This window comes from Mustela nigripes, chromosome 10 (assembly GCF_022355385.1).
Source record: "Mustela nigripes isolate SB6536 chromosome 10, MUSNIG.SB6536, whole genome shotgun sequence".
Taxonomy (NCBI): domain Eukaryota; kingdom Metazoa; phylum Chordata; class Mammalia; order Carnivora; family Mustelidae; genus Mustela; species Mustela nigripes.
In genome coordinates this window covers 35,346,052-35,365,682 of record NC_081566.1, presented here as the reverse complement: position 1 = coordinate 35,365,682, position 19,631 = coordinate 35,346,052, and the positions used below count along the sequence as shown (strand labels likewise).

The following is a 19,631-nucleotide window of genomic DNA, read 5'->3' as shown; positions in this document are numbered from 1 at the left end:
CTAAGCCACCCAGGCATCCCCCTTTATCATATTCATACTCTTACTCATTCCCTTAGTGATCTCATTCCATTTCCTAGTTTGCAATGCTACCCATACATGGAGGCCTCCCAATGTTATATTTTAGGATGGACCTCTAATTTATAAACTGATTTCTTCACTGTCTAGTGAACATCTTTATTTAATTTGTCCAAAGTCAAACCTTTGCCGTCCCTTCTCCCATGAGACATCTACCTGGTATGTCATTCCCATCACAATCCTTCCTGTTGGGACCTTTCATCTCAGGTCCAAACCTTATAAATGACGTTAAGTATATTTCTCTCCAACCTTTTCTTTGTAAGTTTAGTCTGTCTGATTCCAAATTCAGTCCATCAACAAATCCTATCTTCTCTTTCTTCTAAGTACAGCATCTGATCACTTCTCACCATTTCCAGTGGCACCTGATTTAGTCTGTGTCATTGCAGAGCCTACTAATAGATCTTTCTTTCACCTTTGGCTTCTATATAGTCTATTTTCCATATAGCAACGAGGATAATACTTTAAAAATTAGTTGGATTCTGACATTCTCCAGTTTTGTACACTCTAATGGCTTCCCATTTCACTGAAAGCCAAACTTTTTTACAATGATGTACAAGGCCCTGTAAGATCTATATTACCCCCCACCTGCCCCCACCCCACCCCTAACATTTATCTCTCTGCCCCTTGGTCACTCTGCTTCTACCACCCTGGCTTCCTTGTTATCCTTGAATCCTCAAACATGCTCTGTCCTCAGGGTATTTCAAGTTTATTGTCCCATCTATTTAGAATGACTTCCTTCTCTAACTCCTTCATGTCAGATTCAAAAAGGCCAGTAATTTGCCCAAGATCACAGAAGCCACTAAAATAGAGTTGTAATTTAAACTCAGGTCTCCCCAACTACAAAGTAAATATTCTTTCTACCATATTTTATTATACTGTTATCGTTTAAGAGAAAGAACAGGTAAATATAAGGGTTTTATTTTGGGCATCGACCCATGATAGTGATTGGGATACATCTAGATTTCCCACTCTCTTGCTCAGGAACCTTCACTTGCTCTCTGCTATTATCAGATTATTTACAGTCTTGTTATTCTACCATTTAAGGTTGTCTTCTTGTGACCTCTATGTAGCCAACCTGTTAGCTTATATTCTACAACATTCTTTGCCATGCTTGTCCTGTCATTCCATCCATTTATCTTTTTTTTTTTTTTTTTTTTTGCTGTTATTAACCTTATACATAGTTATGCAATTTTTTTTCTTGTGGTGAGGAATTTTAAGATTTACTTTCTTAGCAGCTTTCAAATAGGCAGTTCAGTAGTATTAACTAATCATCATGCTGTCTATTACATCCCCATAACTTATTTATTTAGTAACTGGAAGTTTATACTTTGACTCCTCTCACCCCCACCACTCCCCACCTTAGGCAATCACAAATCTGTGCTCTGTATGAGCTTAGTTTTTGTTTTTGTTTTAGATTTCACATATAAGTGAGATCATATGGTATTTCTCTTTCTCTGTCTGATTTATTTCACTTAGCATAATCCCCTCAAGGTGTGTGTGTATATATATATATGTATATGCATATATATATACATATATATATATATAATTTTCTTTATCCATTCACCCATTGAAGGGACTCTTAGCTTGTTTCCATATCTTTGTTATTGTAAGTAATACTGCAATGAACATGGGAGTGCATGTGTCTTTTTGAGTTTGTGTTTCTGTTTTCTTCATAAAAATATCCGCAAGTGGAATTGCTGATATGGGAGCTCTAGTTGTAATTTTTTGAGAAACCCCATACTGTTTTCCATTGGCTGTACCAATTTACATTTCTACCAACATTGCACCAGGGTTCCCTTTTCTTCTCATCCTTGCCAACACTATTTGTCTTTTTGATTATAAACATTCTAACAGGTGTGAGATGATAACTTATTGTGGTTTTGATTTACACGTGCCTAGTGATGATGAGTGATGTTGAGCATACTTTCATATGTCTGATGGCCATCTGTATGACTTCTTTGGAGACATGTTTATTCGGATCTTTTGCCCACTTTTTATTTGGATTATTTAGGGAATTTTTTTTGTTATTGAGTTGTTTGAGTACTTTTTCTATATTTTGAATACTAACCCCCATCAGAGTTTTCTCCCATTCGGTATGTTACCTTTGATTTGGTTGATGATTTTCTTTGCTGTGCAGAAGCTTGTAGTTTGATGTAGTCTCACTTGCTGTTTTTGCTTTTGTTGCCTTTCCTTTTGGTGTCAATCCCAAAACTCATCACCTAGTCAAGAAGCTTACTGCCTGTGTTTCTTTCTAGGAGTTTTATGGGTTTTGGTCTCACATTCTTTAGTCCATTTTGTGTTGATTTTTGTGCATAATATAACATAGTAGTAGAGTTTCATTATTTTGCATGTGGCTGTTCAGTTTTCCCAACATCATTTATTGAAGAGACTATATATTGTATATTCTTACCTCCTTTGAATGTAAAACAATTGACCATGTATGTGTAGATTTATTTCTGGGCTCGCTATTCTGGTCCACTGATCTGTGTGCCTGTTTTTATGTCAATACCATACTGTTTTATTTACTATAGCTTTGTAATACAGTTTGAAATCAGGAAGTATGATGCCTCTAGCATTGTTCTTCTTTCTCAAGATTGCTTTGCCTATTTGGGGGCTTTTGTGATTCCACAGAAATCTTAAGACAATTTGTTCTATTCCTTAAAAAAAAAAAAAGCCATTGAAAATTTAATAGGGATTTCATTGAACCTGTAGATTGCTTTGGGTGGTATGGACATTTTTAACAACTTAATTCTTTAAATCCATGAGTCTGGAATATCTTTCCAGTTATATGTGTCTTCAATTTCTTTCTTCAATGTCTTATAGTTCTGTGTATTTATTTTATGTCCTACATCTTTACTGAATTAACTTATTCTAATGGTTTTGTGATGGAGTTTTCAGGGGTTTCTATATATAATATTTCATCTATGAATATGACAGTTTTACTTCTTTCTTTCTAATATGGATTCCTTTTATTTCTTCTTCTTGCCCAGTTGCTCTAGTGAGGACTTCCAATACTGTGCTGTATAAAAGTGGCAAGAGTGGGCATCCTTGTCTTATTCCTGATCCTGTATCCTCTTGTTAACTTTCTTACCTATTGTTTTCTCACTAATTCAGATCTTCCGCTTATTTCAGGTACTATAGTCAATTTTTATTAACTCCCTGATGGCTTTCCCTCGAGGTATGTTCCCTAAGCAAATCTGAATTCACTATATATAACATCTCCTAAGTTAACACTATTTCTTTGCTTGTATTTCTTGTTTCCTATAGATATTATCTGACCAGATAACAAATTCTTTGAGTATAAGGAACATACCTATATCTGTTTTGATCTCCTACAAGGTGCACAATAAATGATGAATGATGAGTTTGTTTAAGGTGGCCACCTAGTTGGGAGTCTTTGCAAGGGTTTAGAGAAAATTGGACACATTGAGTATCTCACTGATGAGCTTATATGAGAGCTTGGTAACACTCACTAAGAATAAGTGACTCTTTCTATTCTGGCAAATCCAGGAAAGCAAAGAAAGAAGTCCATTTTCCAAGATATATTTATTCAGTATTGGTAAGGTGCCTACCATGTGTATGCATTGTTTGAGGTTCTGTGAATACAAGGAGAAAAGGTATTGTTCCTATCTTCAGGCTGCTCTCAGTCCTCTGACTGAGCTATGCACAGGGAGTCATGGAAGCACAGAAAGAGACGCACTTTACTTGGACTTTCTGAGTGATGAGGCGCTGCGAGTTGATGGTTCCAGGAAAGGATTCCCATAGAATAAAATGATTCCACACAGAGGTACTCGCTTCTCTGGTGTTTCAGAATGAGGACTTTTTCCTCTTATTTTTATTTTTAAATGTTCAAATACGAAGAAATTATAACCTCATAAATATGTCACAATATGACCGTGTTCCTTATTTTCACAATTGGTGCAGATTTGTAATTCCTCTAAATCAAAACTAAGCCAACTTTTTCTCTAAAGGTTCAGATAATAAATATTTAGGTTTTGTAAGCCAAATGATCTTTATTACAACTACTAACCTCTACCACTGTAGAAGGAAAAAGAGCCACAGACAATGTATAAATCAATAAATGTGACTGTTCCATACAATTTTATTTATGGACACTGAAATTTGAATTTTTATGTAATTTTCATGTATCATAAAATATGATCATTTGAATTCCCCCCCCCAATTATTTACAAATATAAAAACTAGTCCTAGATTGTAGACCATATAAAAATAGTCAGTGGGCTGGATTTTGCCTGTGGATCATAGTTTGCTCTCTTCTGCCTTTTCTTAGCTCTTTGTTTATATGTAGTAAGTGTATCGTGTGGTACAAAACCTGCATTTGAGGGAGTGAACTGCTGTTCTGATATAACCTATATTAACCTATAAAGTATATCACTTTGCCACTGTCACCTTTATTGCAGTTTCCTTTGTAGTTACCCCCTACTACCTCCTTCAGTCACCTGGGTTGGATACCTGGAAATCCTCCGAAGTTCTCATTCTTTCCCACTTGCCTAGCCAGTGGTTATTAAGGCTTGTAGGTTCTACTATTAGAATAACTCTCCTTTCTAATTTATCTCCACTGCTTCTGTTTTAATTTAAATTCTCATAATAGCTAAGTTGCACCACTGTGATAGCTTCCTCTTAGCTTTCTATCTCTAGTCTTGACCCCTTTTATTCCATTGGCCTCTGTTTTCTAAAATGTAAAATGATAGTGTTATTTCCTGGATTAGATCTTTCACTGGCATACCAGAGACATCAGACTGATTAATAGTGCCGGCTCTAGGAGTATACTGCCTAGCTCTGCCACTTACTGGCTTGTGTGACATTGACCAAGTAGCTCAATTTTTCTAAGCCCCCATAGCCTAATTATATAAAATATGGATAATAATAGTACATTTCTTAGAGGTTTGCTGGGGTGATCACCTGAGGTATTCTACATTAAAAGACTGTGATAGTGCCTGCAACAAAGTATTCAAACATTAGCTGCCGCTACCTTTATTATGATTAAATTCTTTTCTACTTTTTTCAACCTCCTCTATTGTTCTTCTGATAGATATTTTTTATTCCAATCATACTGCAGTTCTGTCAAACAGAACATTCCTCATGCCTAACTTCCACTTTAATAAGAGTCAGCTCAAGTGTATTTACATTTAGGAAGGCTGTCCTATCCTTCTAGATGAAGTTAACTCTCCCTCTTGTTCTCACAGCTGCTTAAATGTACTTCTCCTTTATGCGGTGTATTATAATTTCTTTTAAACTTATGTACTAGACTAAGAACTTCCCAGGGCTGGGACCATATCTGTAATTCCGCATTCTCAGCATGTAACACAGAATCTGCAATATATACATAACAATAAATGGCGGTTTAGCTTCTGCAGACACAAGATAAAGTGTAGCTTTTAGTCTGTAACTTCCAGGTGTAGGTTTTATTGACCCCCAAGTTCATAGCATAGTACCAGGAACTTAGTAGTTATTTGCTAAATGGATGTGATATTGAAGAACTCAAATATAACTATTTATTTATTTATTTATTTATTTTTAAAGGTTTTATTTATTTATTTGACAGAGATCACAGAGAGAGAGAGAGGAGGAAGCAGGCTCCCCGCTGAGCCACCCAGGCACCCCCAAATATAACTTTAAAAGAGTTCATTCATGGAATTTATTTCATTTTTTAATGCTATCATTCTGCTTTCTAATTTATTTTAGATTCATCAGTATACAGAACTCCTAATTCTAAAACAAACAAAAGAACAAGACCCATTGTTGCTGTGGCACAGTCTACTTTGACCTTCATAAAACCGTTAAAAACAGGTAAGTGTTCATTTTTTTTTCAATATTTTATTTATTTGACAGAGAGAGAGAGAGATCACAAGCAGTTAGAGGTAGGCAGAGAGAGGGGTGAAGCAGGCTCCTTGCTGAGCAGAGAGCCCAGTGTGGGGCTCAATCCCAGGACCCTGAGATCATGACCGGAGCTGAAGGCAGAAGCTTTAACCCACTGAGCCACCCAGGCACCCCAGTGTTCATTATTTTTTAAAGTCACTGAAAAACTGACATGGAGTGAAGCATTAACTACATTTCAAGTGGAAATGAATTGATACTTTTTGTTGAATTAAAGCCTTGGAGAATTGTAAATATGTGCATTCAAATAACAGGATATTTTCTCAGACTTTTGTGAAATTAACTCATGGTGACTTGGGATTTTTAAATAACCAGGAAGTACAGTGGTGCTTTTTCTCTTCAAACTTTGATTACATTTTATACCTAAAATGTTTCCAGTGGTTATCTGCAAGTAGTGGAAAAGCAAATATTGTTCAGTGTTTTAGGTGGTTTTGCTAATAAAAATGGTCTTCTGCTATATATTGCATAATAATTTAAAAGAGAATTTCTCATTTAATAAACCAACTGTATTTTTAGATGTTCCAAGACACCCAATGCCGTTTGCTGCAAAAAACATGTTTTATGATGAACGTTGGAAGGAGAAGCAGGAGCAGGGCTTCACTTGGTGGCTAAATTTTATATTAACTCCTGATGACTTCACTGTAAAAACAAGTATTTCTGAAGGTAAACATTAATGATTAAATTAAATAAGACTCTTGTTTTTATAGATCTTAACACAAATTGCCATTTTTAAATTATGCATATGTATTATAGTTAATGGCATGGTTCACTAACTCATTGACATCATTGCTAAAGATTGTATAGGTAAGAATTTTTAGGGAATTCTTTACTGAAAGTACTCAACTTTGCTTTTTCCTTTTGCTTTCCATTCTTGTTCATCAGCCAATGCAATTCCAGCCTTTCAGGGGAATGAGTTTTATTTTAATATAGATTCAGTCTGAGTTAACAGTGAAACATGGCTACTAAGAAATCCAATTCAATCTTCATTGCATAAATAAAGTATACTATACTGATGAATAAATCTAACAGTCTTGTATGGCAAACATCTCAGTGCATGTTCTGAGAAAGACTCAGGTGTAGAATAAGATGGAAGCATTCTGTCCTTCAGACATGTGAAGGCTTTTTTCCTGAGAGAGAAGGAAACTTAACTTGTGATGCTCTTGAATAGAAATTATAGGGATCAATTCAACTCAAGATAAGGAAACATCATTGTAAACATTTAAATTGCCAAGCCATTACATAAGCTGTCTTTAAAATGATAGTTTCTCCACTGTTACATGTTCAAAGAGAGGTCTTTCTGTATTTGTTAGAGAATAGTGTATAGCATATTTATATTAAAAGGTCCTTTGGTGAGACAATCTCTAGAGGGAGTTTTCCTTTTTCCCCAGAAGAAAACAAAGCCTGATTTTTAGTTTTCTTCTTGAGAGAAAATGTGTTTTATAAAAATTCAAGTTGCATTTCAAAATTTAATTGATTTTTTTAAAGTCACATTCTTTAGAGACCTTTTTTAAATTTATTAAAAAGAATGGAAGCAGAGAAACTAGTTGGGAGACTATTTCATAAGCATAGGTTAGAGATTATAGTGTATGAGCTTGGGTAATAATGGTGGAGGTTATGAGAAATGGTTAGACTTGAGATCCATTTTGTAGGTAGAGCCCCAAGTTGCAACAACAGAATGGTCTAAGGTACGGAGTGAACCAGATGATCCCCATATTTTGAGAAAAGAAAGGAAAGAACAAGCTTGGAAGGGGCAGAAAAAAAGACCCTATTTTGGCCATCTTATATTTGCACTTACTGCTAGATCTAAGGATATATGTATATATTGTTTAACCAGAAACATTCTTCCTTTTCTTTTTGCCCAGTAAATGCTGCTACTCTTCTTTTGGGATTGGAGAGTCAACATAAAATCAGTGTTCCTAGAGCTCCTACAAAAGATGAAATGTCTCTCAGAGCTTATACTGCTCGGTGCAGGCTGAATAGATTACGTCGTGCAGCATGTCACTTATTTACTTCTGAAAAAATGGTTAAAGCTATTAAGAAGCTTGAAATTGAAATTGAAGCTAGGCGGTTAGTTGTTAGAAAAGACAGACACCTCTGGAAAGATGTTGGTAAGAAGATTATAGAAATCTTTATAGGGGCGCCTGGGTGGCTCAGTGGGTTAAAGCCTCTGCCTTCAGCTCGGCTCATGATCCCAGGGTCCTGGGATCAAGCCCCACATCGGGCTCTTTGCTCAGCAGGGAGCCTGCTTCCTCCTCTCTCTTCCTCTCTGCCTACTTGTGATCTCTCTTTCTGTGTCAAATAAATAAATAAAATCTTTAAAAAAAAAAAAGTAATCTTTATAAAGATTCTTTAAAGATGTGATTATTTATATTTTTTAAAGATTTATTTATTTATTCATTTGAGAGAGAGAGAGCATGGGTATTCATGAGGGGGAGGAGGACGGGGAAGAGGGAGAGGGTGGAGGAGAGAATCCTCAAACAGACCCCCCACTGAGTGCAGAGCCTGAGACAGGGCTGATCCCAGGACCCTGAGATCATGACCTGCACCAAAATCAAGAGTCAGATGTTTAACTGACTGAGCCACCCAGGCACCACTTGAAATTAATTCCTTAAAAACACTCAACATTTTGTATTTCAGAGTCAAATATATACATGATTTGACTTTGCTGCCTAAAATCTTATGTACTTTAATATAATCATATATATAAGAATGCCATATATTTAAATTAACTGATTTCATATAAGTGATTATCCCTGTTTTTTTATGATTTTCCTCCATAAAATTTTATTTATTGTTTCTATTTGAGTAGTGGTCTGAGCTTACTTGCTTTTCACATGCATTTCAGGAGAACGGCAGAAAGTCCTGAATTGGCTGTTGTCATATAATCCTTTATGGCTACGAATTGGCTTAGAGGTAAGTATATGCTTCAGTTTTTAAAATTTTATCCCTTTCATTATATACTTTTATTGTATACTTCTTTTGTTATATATACCTTTAGTAGGCTTTTTATTATGTATTTTTAATAAAATATGATTTCACTTATAAAGTCATTTAGTTAGCTTAATTGGTTTTTCAGTATAAAATTTAAGGTCCTGGGGTGCCTGGGTGGCCCAGTGTGTTAGCCTCTGCCTTCGGCTCAGGTCATGATCCTCAGGGTCCTGGGATAGAGCCCCGCATCAGGCTCTCTGCTCAGCGGGGAGCCTGCTTCCCTTCCTGTCTCTCTGCCTGCCTCTCTGCCTTTGTGTGATCTCTGTCTGTCAAATAAATAAATAAAATCTTTTATAAATAAATAAATAATAAAATTTAAGGTCCTTTAAAAAATGCTTAGTAGGTAATTAGATCATGCCAGTATATATTATTGCCATATCATCACATAGCAAGTAATTTTCTTGTTTTCTTAAATATGTATAATTTGGTACTGGATATAATAACAAGTAGTATAATCTTCTTCTTGAGCTTTTACAAATGATATACTAGACTGTTTGAAATATATTATCTAATTTAAACCTCTTCAAATCCCAGTGAGGTGTGTCTTGTTTTTTTCACTTCATGACAATACTGAAGCTTAGATTTTAAATGACATGCTATATGCCAATTATTGGTCAGGATGAATCTATACTTGCCTGATACCAGAGCCCGAACTTGTAACCATTTTAATGCAACATTTCTTATAAAAATGTCATCAAATTTCAGTTTTTCACTTGGTGCATGGCTCAATAATGCTTAGAATTTTTTTTTTTTAAGATTTTTAAAATTTTTTTATTTGACAGAGAGAAAACAAGTAGGCAAAGAGGCAAGCAGAGTGAGAGGGAGAAGCAGGCTCCCCGCCGAACAAAGAGCCTTATGTAGGGCTCAATCTCAAGACCCTGAGCCAAGACCTGAGCTGAAGGCAGAGGCTTAACCCACTGAACCACCATGTTCCCCAATACTTAGAATTTTAAAACTAACTTAATGTGGGAGACCTGGGAGGCTCAGTCGTTAAGCGTCTTTCTTAGGCTCAGGTCATGATCCCAGGGTCCTGGGATAGAGCCCTGCATCGGGCTCCCTGCTCTATGGGAAACCTGCTTCTCCCTCTCCCTTTTCCCTGGCTTGTGTTCCCTCTGTAGCTGTCTCTCTCTCTCTCTCTCATAAATAAATAAATAATCTTTAAAAAAAAACAACTAAATGAAAAAGACAGTAATAGTTGACTACTAAAAATATGATTCTATTTTTAAAATGCTCCCTATTTCCAGTTTTCTTTTGTCTTTTACTGGTATACTTTTACATTTTCTTTAGGCTTTTTGCCATTGTCATTTGGGATATTCTATTCTTCAGTTTATTCCAGATGTTAGAGTACAATGGTCTTTGGGACTGAAAGGAATTATTAACAGTATTTGGCTTTTATTTATCAAGAAATTGAGGCCCAAAGAGAACAAATGATAAGCTTTCTGTGGTCACACAGTTTGATAGTATCTTACTGAGTTTTCTTATTTCAATTTAGTATGCTTTTGTTAATCAGAAAATTACATATCAACTAGCTCTGCTTTCACAGTCAAATAATTCTGGAACCTTAATTGAAGTAGAAACCCTCTATTTGGGCCAAGATAAAAAAACAAGAGAATTAGGCAGAAACTTGCAATGCCTTTCACAACTTCTGCTTAGGAGCACCTGGGTGGTTCAGTTGTTTAAGTGTCTGCCTTCAACTCAAGTCATGATCTCAAGACCCTGGGATTGAGTCCCGCATCAAGGTCCCTACTCAGTGGGGAGTCTGCTTCTCCCTCTGCCTCTGCTTCCCTGGCTTGTGCTGTTTCTCTCACTCACTTGCTCTCAAATAAATAAATTAAATCTTTAAAAATAAACAAAAAATAAAACATCTGTTTAGATGTAGTAGGTATCCTTCCATCTGTATTCCACTGGCCAGAGTGCATTATTTGGCCAAACACAAATGAGGTAGGAATATTATCCTCCATGGACAGAGCAAGTCCATGTCAGTTGGTGGGAATGTACACTCTTTTTTAGATAGGAGGTATGAGTACCTGTGAACACCTTAAGGTTCTAGTGGTGGGCATGACCTTCGAGGATTTTAAGAAAACATCAAAGGAAAAAAAGTAGGTAAATATAAAGTTTTTCTATTTTTTTTTATTTTTTAAAAGATTTTATTTATTTATTTGACAGACAGAGATCACAAGTAGATAGAGAGGCAGGCAGAGAGAGAAGGGGAAGCAGGCTCCCTGTGGAGCAGAGAGCCCGATGCGGGGCTCGATCCCAGGACTCTAGGATCATGACCTGAGCCAAAGGCAGAGGCTTTAACCCACTGAGCCACCCAGGCACCCCAAAGTTTTTCCATTTTGACATATATTTACCATGCTTTTATCTCTACAATTGGTCAATGTAAGCTTATAAGATATAACCTGATATGGTTTTAGTTTTTTCTAATTACTTTAAAAATCATTAATAATAAACATGTTGGTGTTAAGTTAATTTCATATTTAAATCAATTATGTTATACACAACTAATGAATCATTGAACACTACATCAAAAACTAATGTACTATACAGTGGCTAACAGGACATAATAAAAAATATTGTTAAAAATCAGTTATAAACAGGGGCGCCTGGGTGGCTCAGTGGGTTAAGCTGCTGCTTTTGGCTCAGGTCATAATCCTAGAGTCCTGGGCTGGAGCCCCACATCAGGCTCTCTGCTCAGCAGGGAGCCTGCTTCCTCCTCTCTCTGCCTGCCTCTCTGCCTGCTTGTGATCTCTCTCTCTTTCAAATAAATAAATAAAATCTTAAAAAAAAAAATCAATTATAAACAGATCTGAACTTTCCAAATTATTATGTTAGATTATTTGCAGATGGGTTTCCACTTGTTAACTCTTAAAAATTTTTGAATATTTAAGTTTCTGTTGTACCTTCATGATATACTTAGTAGGATAATTAAAATTGAATTTGAGCAACATGCCTACATTTGATAGTTCTTTAAAGGAAAATTAAATGTAAATATGGTTTGTCAGATGATTTTTAAGAATTTAACTTAGTCCTGAGCTTTTGCCTTTTTTCATCGTACATCATATACACTAAGGAATGCACAAAGCATACACAGTTTTTTGTTTTTTTTAGCAAATATCCATGTTATTTCCATACTACTTAGAAAATAGAACATTGCCAAATCCTTAGACAATTATAGTCTGCTCGCCCCCTATTGTATCCTTTTGCTTCATGAAAGTCACATAGTTTTTAATTTCTTTTCAGACAATTTTTGGAGAACTCCTATCTTTGGAAGACAATAGTGATGTCATGGGGTTGGCTGTGTTCATTCTGAATCGCTTACTTTGGAATCCTGATATAGCCGCTGAGTACAGACACCCCACTGTTCCTCATCTGTATAGAGATGGTGAGTAGTTCTGCCTCCATTGCATTCTTTCCACACTATGCATAAATGGCTTCTTCTTATTATTCTTTCTGGTCTCTGTTTAAATTTTACCTTCTTAGAGATGCCAATATAAATAGTTCCTCTCTCCACTATCCACCCTTTCTTTTCACCCATCATTCCCCATCACTTTCTCCATCACTATAATTATTTTTACCTTTTTGTTCTCTCTACCCACGCTCTCCTCACAAGTAGGCTATAAGCCCTGTGGAGATCATATTTCTTTTAGCTTGTTAACTATATATGTGGCATCTAGGATGCTGCCTGCATAGAGTAGGTACTTATTAAAAATTTGTTGCATGAGATAGACTAAATCACTTTTTTAAGGATTTTATTTGTTTATTTGACAGAGAGGGAGATCACAAGTAGGCAGAGAGGCTGACAGAGAGAGGGGGAAGCAGGCTCCCTGCTTAGCAGAGAGCCCGATGTTGAACTCAAGCCCAGAACCCTGAGATCATGACCTGAGCCGAAAGCAGAGGCTTAACCCACTGAACCACCCAGGCGCCCCAGACTAAATCACTTGATATCTCTGTGCCTCTGCTTCCTCCTCCATGAGCTGGAAATATTGGAAACATAGAGTTTTATGAATATTACATGAATTCATACATTTAAAACACTAAAAAACAAATAATGCTCTATTTGTGCTTACTATTAATTTTATTAGTACATTATCATATTTTAAGGTGAAGCTTTTCTTTCACAGATTAACTTGCTATGTTTTTTGTACTTAAGGTCATGAAGAAGCTTTGTCTAAGTTTACATTGAAAAAGTTATTGCTGTTGGTTTGTTTCCTTGATTATGCTAAAATATCCAAACTTATTGATCATGACCCTTGTCTCTTCTGTAAAGATGCTGAATTCAAGGTATAGTTTTCATTTTCTCTTTTAGAGTTCACATTTAAGACTTTTACTTGTTTTTATTGTGTATTTTCTCTTTTAAAACTTCTAAGTTTCCCAAAGAAGAGTACTCTGGAGTAGAATAGGATAGGAATACTTATCTAGTCTGTCTTATTAATAGTTCTAACCCTGCCTAACTTATTGGTTGACTTTTTACCAACACAATACCCTATGAAGTTTTGTTGATTTGAGAATTCTGAGGAATTAACTGGGTAGAGGGATTGGGATTTCTTTCCTAATGTAGCATACTATCAAATGAAGACTAATTTTTGGAGTCTGTTGTTAATTATGAGCAATTTTTTAAAAGGCCTTAAATTGGAAATAGATGTACATTATTACCATATGATATGAAACTGACTTTTTTATGCTACCATTAATTTGATTTCATTTCTATATGCGCAGAATAACAATTTGTTGTTATTATAAACAAAATTATAATCTTGGGATTTAATACCTGCAACTTGTTTCTCCACAGACTAGTAAAGACATTCTTTTGGCTTTTTCACGAGACTTCCTAAGTGGTGAAGGTGATCTTTCCCGTCACCTTAGCTTATTGGGATTACCTGTTAACCATGTTCAGACACCATTTGATGAATTTGATTTTGCTGTTACAAATCTTGCAGTAGACTTGCAGTGTGGGGTGCGTCTTGTGTAAGTATGAGAAATAAGAATTATTTTACTTAATGGAATAGACTAAAATTTTCTGCTAAACACTTTTTTTTTAAATTTACATAGTCTTTCTTGCTCTTCCTTTTTTAAAAAATTTATTTATTTGAGAGAGAGAGAGAGTTGGGGGAGGAGGTAGGGGAAGAGGGAGAGAATACTCTTGCAGACTCTGCTGAGCACAGAGCCCAACATGGGGCTCAATCTCACAACCCTCAGATCATAACCTGAACCAAAATCGAGAGTCGGACACTTAACCTAACTGAGCCACTCAGGCGCCCCTCTTTCTTGCTCTTTCATATGATGCAGTAAATTTTTTTAGGGTAAAAAGGACTGGGACAAGTATGTGCAGCACCTTTGTAAAATAGTGTCAATTTTAGGTCTAGAAATCTTGTCTCCTGTGCACATTTTTTTTTTCATGCTGACAGTGACAAAGGTCTGTGAGTAGTAACCAGTGATGCCCTAGAACAGAAGCTGAGACAAGCATGGAACCATTTAAAATATCAAACATTTAAGTAACACGTTATGGTGACAGGGTTTCATAAATACTGTTATTACTTGGGACCAATTCTAGTTGCATTATTAACCTTGTTTTACACAGGAGGAAAAGCAGGCTAGAGAAGTAACAGAATGTTTTATATCATGATATTGAGACATAAACTCAGGATGTCTGGCTTCAAACCATACAACACTTCGTAACAAACCAGAATCATCAAAATTGGCTTTTGTAGGAGTCCAGTGAATTAGCAGTTCCTGCTTTGGCAGGAGTGACCATGAGCACTGTAGTACAGTTGGCCTCTTCGGGATATCTGCATTGGAGACATTTGTCTTGTTTCTACGAAAGTCTCTAATTTACATTACATTTGACATATGTGAGGAAGGGATCTCTGGAACTTTATGAATCCCTAGTTCTTCAAAAACAACATACATGTCATTTGCTTCCTTCTAAATTAAATTTCCATATTCTTTTCTGATTATATGTTCTCACAACAAAGTAATGGTCTTTTGAACTTTTCTGTAGTTATTTATCACTTGAGTAATTTCCATACAGTCTAGAGAATTTGCTGAAAATGTTTTACATGTTATTTTTATATTTGTTTAATTTATTCATTTCATGCATCCAAGCCACTACATGTGTTTCCTGGCCAATAGGAATTCACGTTTTTAGACTTTCTCCACTTTCCAGGAGGGGCACTGACTGGTTTTATGTTCACTGCTATTTTCCACAATAAAAGACATTTTTTAGGTTTTTACGAGAATTACTAAGGACTTAGCTGCGTTGGATATTGATGCTTTTTTGTTGGTCAGGGATTCTAACTAGTTAAGAGACTTGATTTTGCATACCAGATTTCTACTTTCTTCAGTGTCAGCAAAATGATCATGAATCTTCAAGGTCATTTGAGAATGCTTGAGAATGGTTAATCTACTGATGCCATAGGTAATGGGTTGGCCTACTGTTGCAGAAATACTTCATATGTTGATTGAGTGGTTAGTCTGGAATGATCTTGAGTAACTTTCTAATAACCTTTAGAAATTATTGTTATATAAATAGTTCTCCAAATTTCAGTTCTATAAGCAATTCTGCCAAATTTTAGCTAAATTTTTAGCTGCCAAATTTTTTTTTTTAGGTCAAAAGAATACTACTTTGTGATATATAGAAATTTTACAAAATTTAAGTTTCATTGTCCATAAAGTTTTATTTGAACATAGCACATGGTTTATGGCTGCTTTTTCATCACAGAAGTGATTTGAACTGTTGAGATAGAAACAATATAGCCCACAAAGCTTAAAGTATTTACTAGATAAACCTTTACAGAAAAATTTTGCCGGGGCACCTGGGTGGCTCGGTGGGTTAAAGCCTCTGCCTTTGGCTCAGGTCATGATCCCAGGGTCCTGGGATCAAGCCCCACATCAGGCAGAGAGCCTGCTTCCTCCTCTCTCTCTCTGCCTGCCTCTCTGCCTACTTGTGATCTGTCAAATAAATTAATAAATAAATCTTAAAAAAAAAAAAAAAAAAAAAAAGAAAAGAAAAATTTTGCCGACTCCTGATCCAGCTAATTACATGTGGTGCTGTCCTTTTCCTTTTTCCTGTGAGAGATCATACTTAGTTAATACTGCATAAATACAGCTTTTGCTGAATTTCAGAATCTTCCTATCTGGTTTCTCATAGAGATGAAAGCCTTCTTCTACTTTGAATCTATCATCAGAGAGACCAAATTGTTTGGATCTCTCAGTTGAATTAGGAATAATCAATAATCTGTTGGGGTTTGCTTTTTCTGTAAAAATACTGATTATTGTCTAGTAGATAAAATACTAGTAATATAGATGATATTAGAGGTTTGAATTTAAGTTGTAGTATATATGTCTTTTTAAGGTAGGCACTCAAATATTTTTATAATAATCTGGCATAGATATAATAGAATGGCTTCTGAATCTGATAAAACTGAGTTTTAGTTCATATTAATAACTAAGTGACTATAGGCAGTTTACTAAATTCCTTTGGGCTTTGGTTTCTTCATCTGAAGAAAAAAAACAACAACAATAATAGTGCCTGATTGTGGAACTTGCTATGAGGACTAAAATAAGAAAAGAAAGCACTTGCTTGATGTGTAGAATATAGTAGTCCCTCCACAAATATACTTTCTCCCTTCCTTTCCCTTTCTTTTCTCCTATAGAACTCTATTATTTTGTTCATGTGTGCATTTGTATATGTCTCATCTTTTTTTCTTACATTCTGTTCATAAACCTCAAACTTCAGGCTTAAAATGAAAAAATGACTCTTATTTGCTAATTGTGGAACAAGAGTTTTCAGTTAGTTTTGGGATCTTTCTCACCTAAAATCCTTCAGATTAGGGGAATTTATGTGGGTGGTAGCTGTAATTAAATAAAGTTCAACTTGTATTTTTTGTTTTTTAGAGGAAAGTTAAGCTTATTTCTTTACATGGTAAGAACAATCATACATTGATTTTTAGTGTCTCAGTGTGGGGGGAGGGTAAAGGCAGGATATTATGATATTTTGGGGTCTGGTTTGAGCCTCACCTTTTGATGCCAGGAGCTTTTCACATATGTTTTTATATGAGAATGTCGTCTGAAAATTTCTTTATTGTTAGGCGAATCATGGAACTTCTCACACGAGACTGGAATCTCTCAAAGAAACTCAGGATTCCTGCAATAAGTCGTCTTCAGAAGATGCACAATGTTGATATTGTCCTTCAAATTCTTAGATCACAAGGAATTCAATTAAATGATGAGCATGGTAAAAATTGAGTAAAAATAGGGAGGGGGTTTGGGAGAAGGGGGTGGGATTATGGACATTGGGGAGGGTATGTGCTTTGGTGAGTGCTGTGAAGTGTGTAAACCTGGTGATTCACAGACCTGTACCCCTGGGGATAAAAATATATGTTTATAAAACATAAAAAATTATAAAAAAAAATTGAGTAAAAATAAAACTTTTTCTTCTCACCAAAAACTGATATGTACATATATTGTGCTAATAGGCTGTCTTTTCATTTATAGGAAATACAATCCTATCTAAGGATATTGTGGATAGGCACAGAGAAAAAACTCTTACATTACTTTGGAAAATAGCATTTGCTTTTCAGGTATTGTACATTTGGTAAATGTTATACTTTTTATCAAATTTTTGTCAAATTTTTATACTTTTTATCAAATTTATCAACCAATAATATTGGTTTATAAAAGCCTTTTCATCAAATAGACTAACAATAACTGTTACTTACTGGGGTTTATTCTGTCCCAGGAACTGGAATAATTGCAATTTAATCTTCACAACACCCCTGTAAGGTAGGTGTTGTCACTGCTTCATAGATAAGGAAAGTGAAGCTAGACGTTAGAACATTGATAGGAAGAAGCAATGATATTAGAATCCAGGCTTGTGTGACCCCAGATCTTACACATGACACACTATACATTAACCACTATGCATTCCATCACTTCTGTATAAATTATGTTTGTGTTTTTAAAAAAATGAAGACAACAATGACTAACTTCTGTGGTTAAAATGGTATATGAAAAACATAGAAGTATTTATCCTTTTTTGTGTGTGTTTCAGGTGGATATTTCCATTAATTTAGATCAGTTAAAAGAAGAAATTGACTTTTTAAAACACACTCAGAGTATGAAGAAAACAATGTCTGCACGATCTTGTCATTCTGATGCTATTATCAATAAGAAAAAAGACAAAAGAAATAGTGGTTCCTTTGAACAATATAGTGAGAGCATAAAGCTGTTGATGGAGTGGGTAAATGCTGTTTGTGCTTTCTATAATAAAAAAGTAAGTTTCTTTATTTCTGTTTAAGCTCACTGACTTAAGTACATTTTGGTTAAAGTCAAACTTTATTTGTAAAATATTTTGTTGCATTTCTTAAATAATGTAGTTTATATATAAGCAAAACTTTTCCTCAAATGAGTGAGGGTGTTTTCACATACTGTATGTTATCTAATCTGTCACCAGTTGTATAATGCACAATTTTTTAATGTATTACTAAGAAAGAAAAAATGCCGTAGTCAGGAGTCTCAGTTGGAGACATTTGTCAGAACAGGGGCACCTAAGTATTACACCCGTATGTTAAAGGTAAAAGCAAATAAACTCACCATGCTTCTAGAAGCGGATGGTAGATAGACCATTGGCTACAAGGGGGAGGAAAAAAATCTAAGTTGAGTGTTTTGTAATCATTTGTTAGATTAATACTGGATTTCTGTACCCTTAATGAAGTGTACCCTTAAATGTAAATATGTGAAAATGAATAAAATATCTGGTAAAGAATATGAAGCCAGAAAAATGATAGAGTTCATGTTACTAAATATAGTAAACTGTTATACCCTGAATAGTATGGTTAGTAGAAAATTTGTCAGGTACATGGATAATCTTCTACGTTTTAACTACATACTAGAGAGCTTTGGAAGGCTCTAGGGGAGCATGTGTTCCATACCTTTGTCTTAACTTCTGGTGTTGCTGGCAATCCTTGGCATTCCTTGGCAATCCTTGGCATTCCTGGGCTTGTGGATCCCTTACTCCAGTCTCTGCCTCTGTCCTCACATAGCATCTTCCTGTATGTCTGTCTCTGTGTGACTCTCCATATAAGGATACAAGACATTGGATTTAGAATCTACCCTACTTCACTGTGAAAATTAAACCTGCGTGGCCCTGTATCCAAATAATGTGATATTTTGAGATTCTAGGAAGGACATGAATTTTTTGAGGGACCCTATTTCTCCTAGCATAATAATCAAATTCTATTTTTGAAAGAGTATTTTATAATTGAGAATTTGGCTATAAATAAAGTATTAATTATTCTAGGCACTATTAGCCACTAATGTGATTTTCCTAGCTATTAAAAGGAAATATGCACTACAAAACCATTAATATCTATATTACTGTCCAATATAGTTCATCATTTTCCTGCTATTTCCAATCAGGTGGAGAATTTTACAGTGTCTTTCTCAGATGGCCGTGTTTTATGTTACCTGATCCATCACTACCATCCTTACTATGTGCCTTTTGATGCTATATGTCAGCGGACTACTCAAACTGTAGAATGCACACAGACTGGCTCAGTGGTGTTAAATTCATCATCTGAATCTGACGGAAGCTCTCTGGATTTGTCTTTTAAAGCATTTGATCATGGTTAGTCCCTTTTGGCTGATTCGCTTTTCAAGTTTTTTCT

At 35.4% G+C, this 19,631-nt stretch overlaps 1 protein-coding gene across 2 annotated transcripts in view; it reads left to right on the top strand.

Annotated features, from left to right (window-relative positions):
* Positions 1–19,631, top strand: part of ASPM (assembly factor for spindle microtubules) — a 64,619-nt gene that overhangs the window by 8,857 nt on the left and 36,131 nt on the right. For both annotated transcript variants that reach the window (XM_059413035.1, XM_059413034.1), the window contains exons 4-14: positions 5,785–5,889; positions 6,493–6,639; positions 7,839–8,084; positions 8,822–8,889; positions 12,208–12,349; positions 13,118–13,248; positions 13,757–13,932; positions 17,055–17,200; positions 17,461–17,546; positions 18,017–18,238; positions 19,384–19,591. In XM_059413035.1, the coding sequence (XP_059269018.1) occupies positions 5,785–5,889; positions 6,493–6,639; positions 7,839–8,084; positions 8,822–8,889; positions 12,208–12,349; positions 13,118–13,248; positions 13,757–13,932; positions 17,055–17,200; positions 17,461–17,546; positions 18,017–18,238; positions 19,384–19,591 (1,677 nt within the window). The remainder of the gene's footprint in view (positions 1–5,784; positions 5,890–6,492; positions 6,640–7,838; positions 8,085–8,821; positions 8,890–12,207; positions 12,350–13,117; positions 13,249–13,756; positions 13,933–17,054; positions 17,201–17,460; positions 17,547–18,016; positions 18,239–19,383; positions 19,592–19,631) is intronic.